At 39.9% G+C, this 18,314-nt stretch overlaps 1 protein-coding gene across 1 annotated transcript in view; it reads left to right on the top strand.

The window, feature by feature from the left end:
* Enah (enabled homolog (Drosophila)) overlaps nt 1–18,314 on the top strand; it is a 64,319-nt gene that overhangs the window by 36,458 nt on the left and 9,547 nt on the right. The window contains 8 exon segments of the mRNA XM_013507016.1: nt 5,300–5,559; nt 7,274–7,384; nt 9,240–9,541; nt 10,387–10,532; nt 10,691–10,748; nt 11,550–11,598; nt 15,040–15,106; nt 17,835–17,897. Coding sequence (XP_013362470.1) covers nt 5,300–5,559; nt 7,274–7,384; nt 9,240–9,541; nt 10,387–10,532; nt 10,691–10,748; nt 11,550–11,598; nt 15,040–15,106; nt 17,835–17,897 — 1,056 coding nt within the window.

Below are 18,314 nucleotides of genomic sequence, written 5' to 3' on the forward strand. Positions count from 1 at the left end.
TCTTGGAGAGAAAAAAAGAACAAAACAATAAGGTATTTGAGTCTACAAATATATAACTTAGAAATGTAATGAAACTCAGTGATTTGTCTTTATCAAACTTTGCAAACCTCTTCTGTAAGGATCAGAGATTACATTCTTTGGCGTTTGTAGACCTTAAAGTACCTGTGGCATTTGCTCACATCCTCGTGTAAGTGATATGGCCAATGGTTTGGGCAGTGGTTTGAGCTATGGTCTACACTGAAAAGGCTCTCTAATGCCTGGCCCTGCAAGTGGGGAAAACAGAAAAAGAAGGCCTGCCACCAAGAAAGAGGGCTGTGGAGTTTTAGTCACTAGATGAAAGCAGTGGGATTGTTTGTTTTGTGTTTTGGTTTTGGGTTTTTTTGGTGGTGATAGGGATGGAACCAGGGCCTCGAGCATGCTAGACAGATCCTCTGATGCTGAGCTATGACCCCAGCCTAGCACATGTTCTGGGAGGGAGAGCTGTCAGAAGCTTGGGCAGAGGGAGATGAGAGAGCTGCAGAATCCTGAGGGAAGCCCTCCCTAATCTCATCCTATCTGCACAACTTCCTATGAAGCCCCTGGAAGGTGTGTGTTAAAATGAAAGAGCAAACCAAGGTGATAACCTGTGAGGGCCAAGAAATGAGAAAGTGACTCCACGTACAACTGAGGAGACTGGAGCCACCCCAGGCCTGGAGAGAGGGCTCAGAGTTCTGAGGACACATTGGGGATGAGTGAGGATAGGGACATAGGAAAGGATTAGACTAAGAAATTGTTCTGGAAAATAAATGTGATAAGTAGTGAATAACAGGGCACCTGAGTGTTGGTGTGTTCAAAGTGGCGTTGCAGTATTACTGGGAGAATGAAGAAGAAAGGGGGCATGGTCAGAGTTGCAGGAATTAAATCATCTGTATAATAGGAAGTCAGTAGGTAGCATCTAAATCTGAAAAGTCAAGAAGTAATTGTTCTAAACAAATTGCTGTGTTTGATAACATGAGATAAATACCAGAGTATTGAAAGTAGTTCCTTTTAGGGAGAGAAGTCAAAAGTGGTAAGGATAGATAAGCACTGAGGACTGAACCTAAGGCCTTAGCACTGACCTGAGTCCCCAGCCCTTTTTTATTTTTTATTTTGAGACAGACTTGGCTTGAATATGCCGTCTTCCCACTTCATTCTCCCAAAGTGCCAGAATTATAGGTGTGCGCCATCATGCAGAATGCTGTTTTATTTTGAGTCTTATAATATCTTTTTAAACTAGGTATTACATTTATAAGTTTAACTTTTAATCAGTGAAGGTGAGTTAATAAAACATTTACTTTGTATGTTACACTTTATTGATCTAGTACCTTTACTATAATAACACAATAGTACAGTTTTCTGTACATATGTATGTCATTTGTTATATTAGTTTCAGTTCTTTTTAATGATTTGGCTTCCTTGGTTGTGATGGAAAGACATATTCTAAGAAACATGAGCCAGTCCTATGTTAGTCTCAACGTAGAACGTAATTTAGATAATACCTATAAATACTTCACGAATCACTGCTACTATCTGGAAGTTATAAGAGGGACTAATGACCCCAGCACAGGACTGTGAGGGTTAGAGCAATGCGAGTCCATGGCACCCCCATTAGCCTTCAGAGGCAGGATGGACCCAAAGTTGACCGACTTCTGTTGTAAGTACTGCCTTTTGTCTTGTTTGTCATGTTAAAACTCTACTGTCTTAAACTTACCTGTTTTTTAATTTGTTCACTCATAGAGAAGTGAAATACCCCATTATACAATTAAAACATGTACTGTAGGTACTATATGGTTTTATTTTCTGACAAATGTCAATAGCGTTAATGTTACTGAATGTTATCAACTCAGTATATTTTTCCTAGTCTGCTGCCCTATTTCATTGTTAAAATTGAATTTCTTCTGTATTTACCTAATAACTGTTCATTGTGGGCAACACTGGATGAAATGCCATCTTGAAATTTTATTTTGTACATGTTTCAAAAAAATAAGTCTTTGAGTCAGTCATAAATTAAGTATTGTTTGACTCTGTATGCTATTAATATATATACTGCTAATCTCATTGTAAGCTGATATTTTTTGTGCCTGCTTACATTTAGGAGTAGCTCTTTTAGAGAGAACTATTTTACTGGTGGGAAAGAACTAATTCTTTAATGGCTATAATACTGGTCATTGGCACTACAGTTGTTTCTGGAAATACACATTTTTTTCCCAGAAATTTTCAGATTACTGCAAACTGTATATTCTATCCTAAAAGAAATTAACCTATCAGCATTTTTTTCATAGTTTAAAATTAGGAAACCTGTATTTTGACAAAATCTGGAGCTCATCCTATTTATGACTGAAGAAAACAGCCAGTGTAGACAGATCTCTAGAATGCGGCTGGGGGCACCTGCTTTTCCTGTGTGAGAACTGGCATGATAATTGTGAGAAAACCAAGCTTATCCTCTAGCGTTAAAGGCTACAGCATTGTCTGATTCATAAACAGTACAATTTTGCTGGGAATTATTATTGCTACCAAAGATGGTAGCAATTTATTATTGCTTACAAAGATATGCAAGTCAGAATTTTCTGTTTGGCACACTTCCTTGAGAATTGTGTGTAGATGGGCATCTTTTCAGTGAGCAAACTAAAAATTGGCTAAAGATGTTCAGTTCTTTCTTCAAACAAAAATCTGTAGACATATGAACTGCCTGTTTTACCCTTCTCTCAGTGAACTTGGAGATGCATTCTGGTTGGTACTCTCCTTGTAGATGCTCTGTCTTCCATGGCCTGTGAGCCTATGATGCAGTTGTGGAACAGTTCCCTAAGTCACCCCCCCCCACACACACACACCCCTCACCTGCCTGGCCCCCTGCCTGCCCTGTCATTGTTTGCTTTGCCTGTGCTAAAATCACTGATTGTTTTGGAAACAGAGTGGACTAAGGAGTAACAAAAACTAAGAATTCGACACAATATATAGTCAGAATACCATGTGGCTCAGCTGTGAACGGAATGTAGTTCTTCTGTGGGTCATGTAACTCTCAGCGTCCTGTGAGCAAGCTGTCATTGGAGAGTAGAGACAATGCAAAAATGTGAGAACAGCTGGGAGAGAGCAGGAAGACAATAGGAACACTGACAACTGAACTGTTGTTTGGCATGAGCTTTAAAGAAAACCCTGTGTGTTATTTTGATACAAATGAAAATGGCACAGAAATCTAAGAAGACCTAAAATTTTTGCATCTGTACTATAAACCCCAGTTGAATTTATTCAGTAGATGTAATTTTTTAAGTGACTTTTCTCTGTCCAGTTTTTTTTTTTTCCATTAAAATACTCTTCTACTTTTGGGTTTAAATTTATGCCATCATTACCACAATGATATAGTTATCTGTCAAAAACCTGGGCAGCTAGAGATTTACCCAATAGCATAAGTCAGTACTGTGTCCTTAAAATGTACTTTATTATTATTAGCCACTTATAAGGAGCCACTCTTGCAGGATGCTTTTGCCTTCTTGGAGTCATTGTTACATGAGATATTCAGAGAGGCTGTGTGCTTTTGTGTGAGAACTAGATGGATTTACTTGTTAGAAGGAAGATTTGGAAAGATGTTGGTTACTGATGCTTCTGGGAGGAACAAAGGGCAGCCTGCTTTGGTCTTTCATGTAATGTCACCTCTTATCAGAGCCCACCTGGTTCATTAGTCCAGAGAAAGTTCCAGTGTGAGGTTTTCAGTAACTACCATTACAGCTCATGTTTATTGAATATTATGCTCAGGTAAAGAGGCTTTATTACTTCATTTCTTTTTTGCTACAATGCTATGAAATGTATGTGCAGAGCCTAACTTTCTTTTTTTAGGGAAGATTGACACAACTTTTCTTAAAGGTAATTTGGAAGCATATACAGGGATGATCTAAAAATATGTGAATATTTTAATTTTTAGAAGTTTATTACAGTAAAAAAGACACATTGCTGTTAATCCCCCTCAAAGTCCTTCCTCCCCCTTACTTTGAGCACACTTAACCATCACTCTAGCCACTTGCTGAAGCAGCTCTGAAAATCCTGTAGATATGATCAAAAGTATGGTGAATGCCACTTCATCTTTCCCTTGGGAAAGGCAGGCTTCTAAAAGCATCACAGTGTATCGTCCACCTTACTCACTGGCACTGGTGTGACTTCTGGCTCTTCCCTAAGTCAAAATGACATCAAGACAAATAGGATAGTGCAACTGAAGATACTGAATGGAAAAGGACTTCCAGAACTGCTGCAGGGTGTGACAAGAGTGATACGATAGGTGTACTCAAAGTGGAGGGGGGGAATAACTGTGTCACTGTAATAATTTTTTTTTTAATCCCACCTCACATTGAAAATCTTAAGAGATACATGTCTTTCTGCCCAGCAGTTATGTGTGTCAATATTGATCCTATAGAAGCAGTGGAAGAAGATTCAAAGATGAGGTGCTTATTGCAGTATCAGTAGTCACATTGGGGTGATCTACATCCTACAGTAGGAGCCTGCTTGAACTCTGGAGAGCTAAACAAGGGGATGTGTGCTCTCACAGAAAATGCTGCACACCCTGCCTTCGGGTGACCCCACAGTGCACTAGAGAACAGAGTAGTAGGGAAATGGGCTTTCAGTTTTTTGGTCTTTAAAGTTTATGTGTATATTATTAGGTGAGGAAAAGTTTAGAACATAACTTGTATATACCACAGTGTTAGTGATAGTTGCCTCGATATGAAATTTGAATGACTTAAAGTTTATTTCTTCCCTTCATATGTAATTGTGTGTATTTAATCCAGCAAATGTTTAGCTATTGTGGTGGGTGGTCCTTGTTTTTTCTGAAATGATAATTTATTTCTTGTACAGTAAAAATTTAATGTTACATTTTAGGAAGAAAGTTGCAAACTTAGAGATGTTTTTACTAAGCAAGTAAAATGCTGATTATTGGGGTGGTATGTTTGGTTACATGAGAAATTCGTTTACCTACAGTACTTTATTCACAAGACTTAGAAAATGAAGTGGGACATAACTGTGCCATGCTGAAGCATCCAGCCAATCCCATGCTAAGAGACTATGTTCACTTGTCTGAAACCCAAGTTATCTCCAAGGTAGCCAGCCTTTCTTTACATAGAGGAACAATGTTAATCTCATGCCTTGTGTTCCTTTTATTTGATTCAGAAATAAAGTTAATAAGTCTGATAACCAAAAAAAAAAAAAAAAAAAAAAGAAGAAGAAATAAAGAGAAGAGCAGTTCTATTGTAGGGATGATGGGCCATTGATACATATTTTAAATTTTTTATAATTTTAGGCAACTGCAAGAACAGCAACGACAAAAGGAGCTGGAGAGGGAAAGGTTGGAGAGAGAGAGAATGGAAAGGGAAAGGCTGGAGAGAGAGAGGCTGGAAAGGGAGCGCTTGGAACAGGAGCAGCTGGAGAGAGAGAGACAAGAGCGGGAGCGGCTGGAGCGCCTGGAGCAGGAGCGGCTGGAGCGTGAGCGCCTGGAGCGCTTGGAGAGGCTGGAGCGGGAGCAGTTCGAATGGGAGCGGGAGCGCAGAGTCTCGGGTGCTGGTAAGGACCCCACACTGCTGTGTGCCTGCAGTGCACTAGGGTGTTTTAAGAGTCAGGTGCCTGGGCTAAGCATGAGCCGTGACTACTTGAACATTTACTTTTCATTTCTGTTTTGCTCTTATTGCTTAGAAAATTAAAGGACTCTTGGCTGTTTTATCTGGCATTCAAATTCTTCTAACCTCCATATAAACTGGCTATAGAGTATTGAGTGTATTTTTATGGAAATTTTTTATGTTAGATGAACTGGGAAGATATTCCTCTCATAAAATTGCTCACATTGTCTCAAATACTGTATGAAGTAGTAATTACCAGAAAGCAAGAAATTAGCTTGATTATAATCTAAAGTTTTTGAAGAAAAAATTAAAGCAATAGATGAAAAGTATTCTAAAACTGACTGGATATCTAAATATATTTTGTAGTATTGTAAAAAGTTACTAAATCTGATGGAATTGATTGAAAGACATAGATATGCCTAAAATTTGACACATTCATTAAAATTAATATCTGTTATAGGATCTAAGAATTTTTATTCCACATGGCTTGTATCAAAAGTCTCAATGTAGGTTGATTAGATAATGATTGTTTAAGTTAATCTATTAGTTTTGACTGCCTAATTATTTTCTGGAATTACAGCTAACTATACAACTTTTCTATAAGTAACCATTTAAATAGGAAGTTCTTCACCCTTTGCAGTAAACACTTTGATAGTTTTTTTGTTTTTAAAAACTAAATTTATTTATAATATGATTTTAATATTTTAATGGGTTAAATAATGAAAATTAAGACAGCTACTATTCCTTTCTTAAAAAGGACAATTTAATCTATTTAATTTATTAATGTACTTACTTGTAAAAGAAAATTTCATTCTCTGGATCTCAAACTGTGTGTTTACAAGTGAAAGTTCTCAGGAGAAAACAGTTACGTGCACGTGTGCCTGAGTCTGTACTAACTGTAGTCTGCATTTATATAGTTGTCTGATTGCTGGTGTTGTGGCTTCACTTGCTCCTTTTTCTCTCTCCTTTTGTATCCTGTCTCTGCTGCTGCTCCCACCTCTGTCCAGCTCCGTCTCCAGACAGCCCCTTGTATAGTGCTCCACCTCCTGACTACCCCAGTTGCCAGCCTTCTCCAGCACCTCCTCCACCACACGCCAAAGTCATCTCAGCTCCAGTGTCAGATGCCACTCCTGACCACGCTGTTGTGGCCGCTTTGCCACCTGCTTCCACACCCCCTACACCACCACTGCGACACTCAGCGACACGTTTTGCGACATCTCTAGGCTCAGCCTTCCACCCTGTTCTCCCTCATTATGCTACAGTTCCTCGTCCTCTGAACAAAAACTCTCAGCCTTCTTCTCCTGTGAACACACCCTCTTCTCAGCCTCCAGCAGCAAAGCCCTGTGCTTGGTCCCCTTCTAGTTTCTCTCCTCTCCCTCCATCTCCTCCGATCATGATTAGCAGCCCCCCCGGCAAAGCTACTGGTCCGAGGCCCGTCCTTCCTGTCTGTGTCTCTTCTCCTGTGCCCCAGATGCTCCCATCACCGACAGCACCCACTGGGCTGCTGGACTCTGTGCCGTGCCCGGTGTCTCCACCACCTACCTCAGGGCCGCCGCCCCCAGCACCACTGTCCCATGGTGGAACTTCAGCTGCCCCTCCCAGCACCCCCCTTGCCTCAACCCCCTCATCCAAGCCCAGTGTTCTCCCTTCTCCCTCTGCAGCTGCCCCTGCCTCTGCGGAGACTCCTCTAAACTCTGTGCTGGGAGACTCCTCTGCTTCTGAGCCAGGCTTGCAGGCAGCCTCTCAGCCGGCCGAGACTCCAGCCCTGCAGGGTAAGGCTTTTGTTACTGCTGCTGGCAGTTTACCTCCAGAAGAGCTGGTGGCCACAGCTGCCACCTGGAAGGAGAAAGGAGGGCTTAATAGTGGGATGTTGAGATGTCAGAGTGTACCATGTGGGGTTTTCCATTTGAAGAATTAAGGTGGAAATGAATATTGTTTATTCTGTTGTATCATTTGCATTTTGGAGGGTCAATAAGGGGAATTTCCATTTTGTACTGTGTAGTATCTTCTATACTATCATAAGTGGTGTTTTCTAGTAATACTAGAAGTAGTAATACAGTGGTGCCATGGTTCAATAACTTAATTTGTTTTATGATTCTAGAAAAGATGACCATGTTCTTATTCATGCAGGAAAGATGGCATGATCATGTTTGTCACCCAGTTCTTTGAAATTTTACTAGGAAATCTTTATTTTTGATCTTCTCACTCTACAGTCTGAACTCTTTTCCTTTACTTCCTGGGAGACTCAGAGATACACTTAGGGCTAGCTATGTTCCTGAGACATGCTGTGCTGAGTCTCCCCTAGTGTAGTTCTGATCTGGGGACCTCAGTATCAAGCTTTCAGGGGGTACACCCTGAGCCCTGGAGTACCCTGGCTATGCAGGAGGGTGCAGAGGCCAGTGGGCTCACAGTGTGCCCACGTGTGCTATGGCCTCCACACCTGATAATGTGTAAGTAGAGAGGGCCTGTTTCGGAACATGAAAATGTGCCTGTGACCCTATTTGGGGTTTCTGTTTTGTTTTCATTTAGAATTTAGTGAGGATTACAAGAGGGTACTGGAAAAAAATTGTAGTTAGCAGTATTAATCTCAATTTAAACATACCTCTTTGAAAAATCATATTATTTAAACTACTGTAATGTCTTGTTATTACTGTGAATGTTTTTGTTGTTGTTAACTTACAAAACTTTCATTAAAATGGAGTCAAATTCCAGAATGTGCAATTTAGGGCCCAGGATTAGAACTAAAACAGTAATACTGGATGACAGAGGTGTGGTACTTTGTGCCCCTCAAGAGGGGACAGCTGCTCCACTGCCTGTGGCTTCGTGAAACTGGAGGAGTTACAGTCATACCTGTGCATGCTTTGTCCCAGAGACTCTTCAAGTCTTTAAGAGGAGAGTTGCTTACTCGTTTGGTATTCTGATATTGAGTAAATTCATGTTCAATCTCTCAGTGATTTTATGAGATTTAAACATTTCTTATGCACCAACTTGAAGGCTAAAACTTGTACTCAAATTCTGTTACTTACTTCTGAAAGTCATGTTAAGATTTTACTTGCATTAGTAGATTCCCTTACTTCCGTGATTCTTAACATTGGCTACATCTGGAATTTCAGTGTACAATATTTTTAAGATACTGGCCTGGGACCCATTCTTCCTTCACATTCTGAGTCCAGTCACATTGACCATGTAAACAGGAAACATCTGTCTTCATTATAGTAGGATATCAGGATATACTGTCTCAGTACTCACATGGGTTATTTGGAGTATGGCGTTTCAAATAGTCCTTACTGCTACATATACTTGTTCTTTTTTTTAAGGGATGGCTACCGTTCTCCCAAGTTTTATAAGGATTTATTTTGCTTATTTTTCAAATCCCCGTGTAAAAAATCTAATTAGGCAATATGTTGCATAGTTCATTACTAAAGGTCTGACATAATACTTACATAGACACATTGACTTTATATGTTAATATCTTTAAAAACTGATCTAGACTGTAAACATTGTAATAAATTCCTATGTCATAAGTGTTTGAGTCACCCTAACTTCCTGCTGCATTCTGCATACCTGTCCTCATAAAGTACAGTTGCTCAGGTCTCGAATTGATGGTCTAACATTTCCTCCTCTCAGGCATTGTCTTGGGACCACCTGCACCTCCACCCCCTCCTCCTCTCCCACCAGGACCTGCCCAAGCCCCAGCTCCCCCTCCTCCCCCAGGACCCCCACCACCACCCCCACTACCATCGTCTGGGCCTCCCCCTCCTCCTCCTCCCCCTCCTCTGCCCAATCAGGTCCCCCCTCCTCCTCCACCACCTCCTGCCCCACCCCTCCCTGTGGCTGGATTTTTCTCTGGACCTATATCAGAAGACAATCGCCCCTTAACTGGACTTGCAGCTGCAATTGCTGGAGCAAAACTTAGGAAGGTGTCACGGGTAAATACATTCCCACACTACTGCCTTTTAAATGTATGTCTTATTCTTTCTAAATATCTAAAATGCTGGATTTATTGGTTCTAATTTTATGAGCCTGTAGTATTACTTTTATTGATTAAAAATTTAAAATAATTAAAATTTACCAGAAGGTTGCAAAAATCATATACAAAATTTCTGTGAATCCATCATCTACATTCCCAGTTAAATTTTACCAATACTTGCCTCTTTATTTTCTCTGTGTATGTCTTCTTTATATATACACAGTTTTGTCAGTGATTTGAGAATAAGGTGGAAACATCATGCCAGTCTCCCTAAATAACCTCGGTATGTACAGTATTTTGTAAGAACAAGGTCAGTCACATACATGACCACAGGACAGTTACCAAAATCAGGAAATTTAACAATATTTTCAAATTTATTTTGAAATGTATTCAGATCTGCTTTCCAATGTCTTTTATGGCAGTTTTCTTTCAAGGTCTTCTGTTGCATTTAGGTGTGATGTCGCTTTAGTAAGATGGTGACATTTCTTGAATCTTTCAAGATACTGACATTTTTTAAGTCTGTTAGTTTTGTTTAGATTTTGAGTTTGGCATATCTGCATTTTTTTCCTCAACATTTGACTCAAGCATTTTGCAAGCAGAAAGACTACCACACTTGACTGCTGCTTAGTGTATCATGCAGGGAGACAGTTTTACCCCATTACTGATCGTGTTAGCTTTGATAAAACTGTGGCTATACAAAGTCAACGCTATTGATTCTTAAGGCTTAAAATATTTGCGAATTTTTAAAAAATTAACATTGATATGACTAACATAGGAAATCATCATGTGTATCTTCTTGTTAAGATGGAGGATGCCTCTTTCCCTAGTGGAGGGAGTACCACTGGTGTGAACGCAGCTTCCTCCAAAGCCGACTCTGGGCGCGGGAATGGGCCCCTTCCTCTAGGGGGCAGCGGCTTAATGGAAGAAATGAGTGCCCTCCTGGCCAGAAGGTGAGAAATCTCACTGTAGGGGACATGTCCACAATCTGGAAGATTTTGTTGATTTTGTTCTGCATATAATTTAACTAGATGCAGTTTTTCCCTCTTAAGGTATTTTTATCCTAAGAGTTATATGATATTTTAGAGAGCCCAATTTGCCTTCTTTCTAGGAGAAGAATTGCTGAAAAGGGATCAACAATAGAAGCAGAACAAAAAGAGGACAAAACTGTACGTGAGTAAAGCCAGCACCCACCTTAAAATGTGGGATACTAGCACAGTCCATTCAGAAAACCCTACCAGTGATTATTTAACTTGACTTTAATTAATTCAAAGTTACAGTTGCATATTTTCAGTTATTCAGATACTTAAAATGCCTTGCTGTGTTACCCTGTTTCCCCAAAAATAAGACTTAACTGAAAACTAGTCAGCCTTGAAAACTAGAAATCACTTTGCCTTACCTGCTATTACAGAGTGGCCACCATGTGATAGACTAAAGAGGTATAATCTTCTGCATGACCCTGGTGGCCATTACTGCAGTGAGGACCAGTGGTTATTTTCCAGTTAGGTCTTACAGTTATAAAATTGTAGTGGCTTTCTTCGTAAAACGAGTTGATGATGTGGAGTCTTGGGAAAAGCACTAAGGTTTGAGCCCATGGAGTTAATTCTATTCGTATACCCCTTAAAATGACTGAGTGTCCTCTCCTAGGAAGGTTTGTGTGTCCCTTAGTGTGAAACCTTCCTGCCATCCTCCCCAGTCCAGTGGGTAAACTCTCTCTATTCTGTGTGTAACTGTTTTCCCCACACCACTGGGTCATTTCTGTTTCCTGTGACAGCAGTAGGTAGCACAAGTTCACAATGAGAAGGCATCAGGTTGGGTGCTCTAGGGAGCAGAGGGGAATGCCAGGAGGAAGAGAAGGAGGAGGAGTTTCAAGCTGAGGAAGATGGGAGGTGTGGGCAGGGAGTGTACCACTCACACTCAGCGTTTCATGCCTGTGGGGGATGCTAATTCATGCGTTTTTGTACACTTAGGAAGATTCTGAGCCTGTAACTTCAAAGGCCTCTTCAACAAGTACACCTGGTAAGTTCAGGAGAAATACTTTAACCTTTATCAGCTTTCCCTAAATGTTAATACTGTCCAATTAAAACTTTCCCTTTAAAAAAAAAAAATCCCTTTTCGTATATTTGAACTGACTAACTGCTTGGTCCCTAAATTAAAGTTCCTTTTCATACATGAATATATTGGCCTTTTTTCTCTGCTTTTTGTGATCTCAGAAGGTGCTGTTGCTTTACCCCTGACACTGTGACATCTGTTAAAACTCAACTTTTTTTCTCTCAACTTTTTGAAAACCATAATTTTTTTTTTTTTTTTTTTGGTTTTTCTCCGGTACCGGGAACCGAACTCACGACCTTGCGCTTGCCAGGCAGGCACTTTGCCGCTGAGCTAAATCCCCAGCCCCTGAAAACCATAATTTTTATACTTGTAAAATTTAGTATATTCTTGTCAGTGATTTAATCATTCTTAAAGGTAAAAATTAAGTGAGCATGTTAGCTAGCACTGTGTTCTATTTCAAAACATCCTTAAATTGAGAAGGTTGTCATTTTAATCATTTGTTTGAGTAGAGTTGATAATCCAGGAAATGAAGTTCTGGTTTATAAGCTAAAAAGAATCTCTTAAAAGCTTTTGGGAAACATTCTTAAATACAGTAAAATTTTAACACTGAGAACCCTTGGACACAGAATATCTAAATATTAACAAAACACATGTTCCTGGAGGCTGCCAGAGAGCAGTACATCCATTATGGGACATGAGGCTGCTTGCTGTGTGTTGGCCAGAGATCGCAAACAGGGCTCTTTATTTCCATGCCTATTTTGGAATGAAATGACATAAATAAATTCACCGAGTTCATATTCAGAATGGTCCACAGGAAGACAGTATTCAAAAACATCTATATTAATTTCTACATATTTTAATTTAGAGACTACCAGCCACCTGTAGAACTGCTTTCCTTTTTTCTTTTGATAATTTTTTAAAGCACACTTTTGTTTTTGTGATTGTAATGTGTGTGTATACACACACACACATACACACACTGCCTTGATCTAATGGATTGGTTGAACAGCAAACATTTAGTAGTCTGATTGCTGTATTATGATTATATTGTAACTTTGTGAACTAGTTTTTGGTCAGCCCACTTTGTTTCTGTCCTAAGTAGGACTGTATTTACTATATAAGTTTACATTATCTTTATGAGAAATTCACGGGCTTGTGACTCACTTTAGCTTTATTGTTCTTATGAAATTAATCATATATACTATCATTAAGACTAGATACTTTAGAACAGAATCAGATTTAGGGTCACTGAATCTTTAAAATATGACAAGAATAGAGGATTCTCTCCCAAGAGAGGGAATTCATTGGGTACAGACCTGCTCATGATTCTCTGAAGGTTCGCCACGGACCCCAAATCCACATCCCCTTAATTCAAATATGAAAAACTAAAGCCTGTGTTTTGTATGGGTTTGCCATGTATAAAATCAAGAATTTATTCAGAGGGACCTGTGGCTGTTTTTATTTGTTTCATTCTTTTTTTAAACTGACGTTGTGTCAGGTACTTGATAGGCCACAAAGAAGTGAGGTCCTAAGTACAGCAAACTAAACTCATAGTACAGTTGTGCATGGTGAGGCAAAGTTAATCTTTTATGACTGGACATTGGGTACTGATGTGCCAGAGAAGGAAGAGATCATGCAGTCACTTGGACCATCTTTGGGGGAAAGAGTGACATGCCACTGCAAATTGAAAGTAGAGCATTGGGTATGACTGCCATAGGGGACAGAAGGATACTTGAGGAAGGCTGTGTGTCATGAGCAGGAAGAGACTGGGAAGTGGTAAATAGATACAATCTAGAGCAAAGAGTTCTTTCTGGTGAGCATTGGGAAAATAGGTTGGAAAGGGGGAGAAACAGTGCTGAGAGCCCTTCATGAGAAAATGTGTTCATGGTTTATACTGCAAGTATCAAGTTAACTTCATCAGCCAGAATTGCTGGAGGCACATAAAGATGTCACTTGTGAGCAGAGTGATGTGGAATCAGGGAGGGCTGACTCAGGGAAATCAGTGAGGAAGCTCTATTGCAGGCAACCAGTGTGTTTTCAGAGAACCTCTGTGGAGAACCAGCCACAGCCTTTCCTCCTAAGGTACGCACTTTTGCCCAGAATGGCCTCATTCCTGGGCCCCATAGAGCAGTCTGCTCTGCTCTTCCTCCTGAGGCACGGTGGTCAGCCCTCTGCCCTTCAAAGATGAACAGCATTCACATTTGTCTAATCGACAAAGGACCTCAGCCACCACTAGGTAGCACTTGCTACACCTGGTCCACTTTGGAAGTACTCCCCATCTTTCCACTTGCCTCTTCTTTGGTGACAGTGTCCTGATGACTGGTCCCATGTCTGCCCAGTAATCCCTAATTTTATTCAGGACTTCCCTCTTCAGCTGCCTGGATGATGTGTGGTTGGGTCTGTGATTTCGCCCATCAGGGCACGGTGTGATTATTTGGTGGTCCCCAGCCAACTCTGGAACTTCACACCACTGTGGTGTCAATGAGAGCATGTATTAGTTGTTAAGAGTACACAAGAGTAAATAAAAACATTTAATGAAAAAAGAAAGAATTCCGTGAGTGATGAGTCAAGAAAGATCAGTGGCAACTTTAAGGTTCGTATCTGGATGTTGACTTGAAGCAGAAATGCAGAAACAGGGTGGTGCTTCAAGTAGTAGTTTGAATTTAGTTCTGCATGTGTATATTTTAAGGAGACTGTAAAGATACCTTTGAACATGCAGAGGCCCATTAAGGGGTTTCATCAATACTCAGAGCAGTTTCTTAGTTAAAACTATATGGTGACCCAGCACTTGGGAGGCTGAGACAGGAGAATCACTGCAAGTTTGAGGCCAGCCTGGGCAACATAGTGAACTCAAGGCCAGCCTAAACTACACAGTGATGCCCTGCCTCAAAAAAAAAAAAAAACTGGTGAGATCACATCACAGCTCATACCTCACTTAAACTTCATGTGGCACAAAAGGTTTTCCTCCTGGACAGGATTCCACTTCTGATGTCATCCAGTCCAGTCATCCACTTAGGCCAGTGACACATCAGCCAAGCCTCCCAAAATACATAAACAATTCAAATGAGCAGTCGATGGCTCTCCAGTGGGTTGCTGCATGTCCTTCGTAGTAAGAGCTTGGAGGGAGCTTATTTATATTTAACTGCGTTATCTGCAAGTCCCCACAATTAAGACTCAAGGACTTTTTAAAGGAAACAGTAATGTGCTTATTAGTTTCTCACTTAAAGGTCTGAAAATGTACAAATTAGAATCTTTAATGTGCAAAATTTAAATCACAGTTTTTTTATTTATCTGTGTTACCACAATATAAACCAGTATTTTGCTCTGGCTCTAGTATTTTGTTGTTTGTTTTATGGCACCTCTGGAAATATATGGGACACTTAATACATTTGTTCTCTGTGTTTGAAGAACCAACCAGAAAGCCTTGGGAAAGAACAAATGCAGTGAATGGCAGCAAGTCCCCTGTCATCTCCAGGTACCAATGTTTTTCCTAAATTTTATATGACATGTGTATCTAAAAAGGAAAATATCCAGTTGTAGATTATAAATTGTACAAATGAGCTTACAGAATACCTGTAATCCGCCTACTATTGGACAGTCACTGCTGAGCCCATTGTATTTTACTAGTTGTATCTGGTAAACTCATCCTACATTTGTTTAGCCAGATTGTCTGAAATTTTAGGGCAGCTTTATACCTCCCAATATTTTGGAATAATGCAAACTAGAGAAGAGTTGAGAGAATAGTACAGGAAACACTCGCCCTGGGCTCCCCAGTTGTTAGCATTTGCCACATGTGTCTTGACCATCCATATATCAAAGCGTTTTCCCTTCTGAATAATTTGAAAGTAGTTTTCAAACAAAATGCTGCTTCACTCTAAATATTAGAACATTTTTTCAAAGAATGGGGTCATCTCTGGCATACCAGAATGGCATTACAACTCCCAAGGAATTTAGCATTGAACAGTGATATTATTTAAACAGTATATAGTCATATTTCCTCACTTGTCTGAATGACAGAAGTTTCATATTTTAAACTGAAAGTCAGCTGGAGAAAAAGGCTGTAATCTCAGAAAGCAAAATAAAGCTTAAAACCTTGAATTTACAAGGTAGGAATTTGCTCTTTCTCAGTTGAAACTTCTAATCATAATCAAGGCTAGGACATGGACACAGTCAGACAAGTTCTCTGTCCTCTGTGAGGTGTACTTCATCATCATAACTGAGTTTATGCCACAGGTCTTTGACATAGGTGGAACCTTTTCCTGGTTTATGGGACAGTTTAAAAGGCATGTATTTTCCCAAGGGGGAAAATGGTATGCATTTAAAGTCTATTAGGGGTTGCTGGCTTTTCTTTCTGAGATATTTACCTTATGTTTGCCTCATAAGAAGAAAACTTGACTCTCTATAGAAACCTAATTTTTTAAAAAGAGTACAAATAGACTTCATATGATCACAGACCTCTTCTGTGTTAGCCCAAGTTCACATTTGGATTTGGCTTCTGTGTGTTTTGTTTTTTTTTTTCTGTAAAGAATAAAGAAGATTTGATGACAATTAAGTTCTACAAAGAAGCCAGGCTTGTGTAGCTCAGAGTGGCCTTAAACTCACTGTGTAATCCAGGCTGGTCTTGAACTTGTGGCGATCCTCCTGCCTCAGCCTCCTGAGTGTTGGGTCTACAGGCATGCACCACCATGCCTGACTTTGTAGAATGTATAAAGCTCTCAATTTCTGACTATAGGATGATTATGTATGACATCAGAAGAAAATGAAGGGATTTGTTTTTGGTGGACATGACCTTTCAGTAGAGCACAAAAATTGTTCCTTTTTCTCAGACACATAACTGAAGTGACCTCCTGACACTCCTCTGTAGTTACAGATTTTCTTGAGTAGCACATTAGGAACCCTCATTTGTCAAGTACTGTGTACAACAACAGAACTGTGATGTGCCTTTTCCCTTTGAGGGTGTGAGTTCAAATAAAGGGAAGTTCTTTCTGCCCTGTATCCTGACTTCATCGGGAGGAACTCCACAGTGCCTTGCCTAAAGCTAGGGCTGCACTGATGCAGGGAGAGACCTGAGAGCGTCCACCCAAAGGAGTTTGTCCTGTGATTTGTTGGTCTCATTTAGGAAAGGAACCGTGTTCTTTGAAAGATTTTTCAGACTTCTAAAGGAAGTTGAATAAGTGCTTTAATGGTCACCATTTTGAAAATAATTTCGTACAGATCTGTTGAATCTTGTAATCATGTTCCAACTCTGTTAGATGGTTTCCCTCACCTTTCCCAAGTTAGAACTTCTTTTTTTTTTTTGGTTTTTTCTCCGGTACCGGGAACCGAACTCACGACCTTGCGCTTGCCAGGCAGGCGCTTTGCCGCTGAGCTAAATCCCCAGCCCCCTCAAGTTAGAACTTCTGAAACACTTGTTTCTGACCACTTGCACATCTTTTGATAGGTTTAATCCAACCACCAATGTATATGCCGTAAATTTTAATACATATGTATTGGGGGGGAGGCAGTTTTAAACCATAAAAGATTTTTAAAACATATTTAAACAACTCTTCCTAAGTATCTCCCCTGTTTCTTAAGAGAAGCAAGTACATTGATGCCTTCTGTTCTTACTAGGCACACTTTGTCTTGCCCTGCTGTAGCCTTGGCACCATTTCTTTGCAGACCGTCCATTTCAGAATTATGGCGTCCACAAGATACTGCGTTATGCTGTATTATAGGGAGGATGTCAGGAAAGGAAAAGCAAGAAAGTTGTAAAAATTCTCTGAATCGGGACTAAAATTATTAAGAGCTTATAGATACTCTATTCCTGATAGGAGAAAAATATTCTTCCCATGCCTGGGGATAATTTTGTATACTTCAGGCTACAATAATTTTGAGTCTGTTGCCTCATAGTCACTGTAACAGAAATGTGTATTTGATACTGTTGGTGAGTTTTACTGTGCCTGTAGCCTATAGGGGTCAGTCATTGTATAATGACTTTTTAAAAATTCTCTGTAACTTTCAAGTAAAAGTATATTTACATAACTAAAATTAGCTTCAAAATATCCTCTCTTTATTGGAGAAATGGTTATTATAAGGATAATGAAATCCTTTAATTCTTGTTTTGTCTGCTATAACTAGAAACTTGTGAAACAGTAAATAACATCATGAGAATTAATTTTAAAGTTCTATTGTATACCCCTTTAAATGGTCTTTCCCCTTCATAGACGGGATTCTTCAAGGAAAAATCAGATTGTTTTTGACAACAGGTCCTATGATTCATTACACAGGTATCACCCTGCTGTGGCTTTGTGGTTTGAGACTCTAATAACATGTTCAGGACAGGGCTGAGCTTTTCTACCTGGACTGGTAATCACCACGAGGGAGCTGGTTATGTAGGTTGAGTCATTTTTAGCTTTATCTTGAACATTTACATAAAAACAAAAACCTACCCTCACCTTATAGTTGGATTAAGATCCATATATGTAGTAAACCACAGAATACTAGGATGGAATGCAGGGCTCTGTGTATTGTCTAGGGCTGTTGGTAGCTTTGGCATTTTCCTTTAAAGGTTGTTCTCTTCGTGGTTCTGAGACAAAGCCTTAGCCTTTAAAAGGTGCAATAGAAGATCCTGTGCTGGTTGTTCCTGGAACAGGAGACAGTCTCTTAGCCAAGTTTGGGTATTATTTGAAGAAAATCTGCTTCCT

This window comes from Chinchilla lanigera, unplaced genomic scaffold (genome assembly GCF_000276665.1).
Source record: "Chinchilla lanigera isolate Chin_1 unplaced genomic scaffold, ChiLan1.0 scaffold00119, whole genome shotgun sequence".
NCBI classification, from domain to species: Eukaryota; Metazoa; Chordata; class Mammalia; order Rodentia; family Chinchillidae; genus Chinchilla; species Chinchilla lanigera.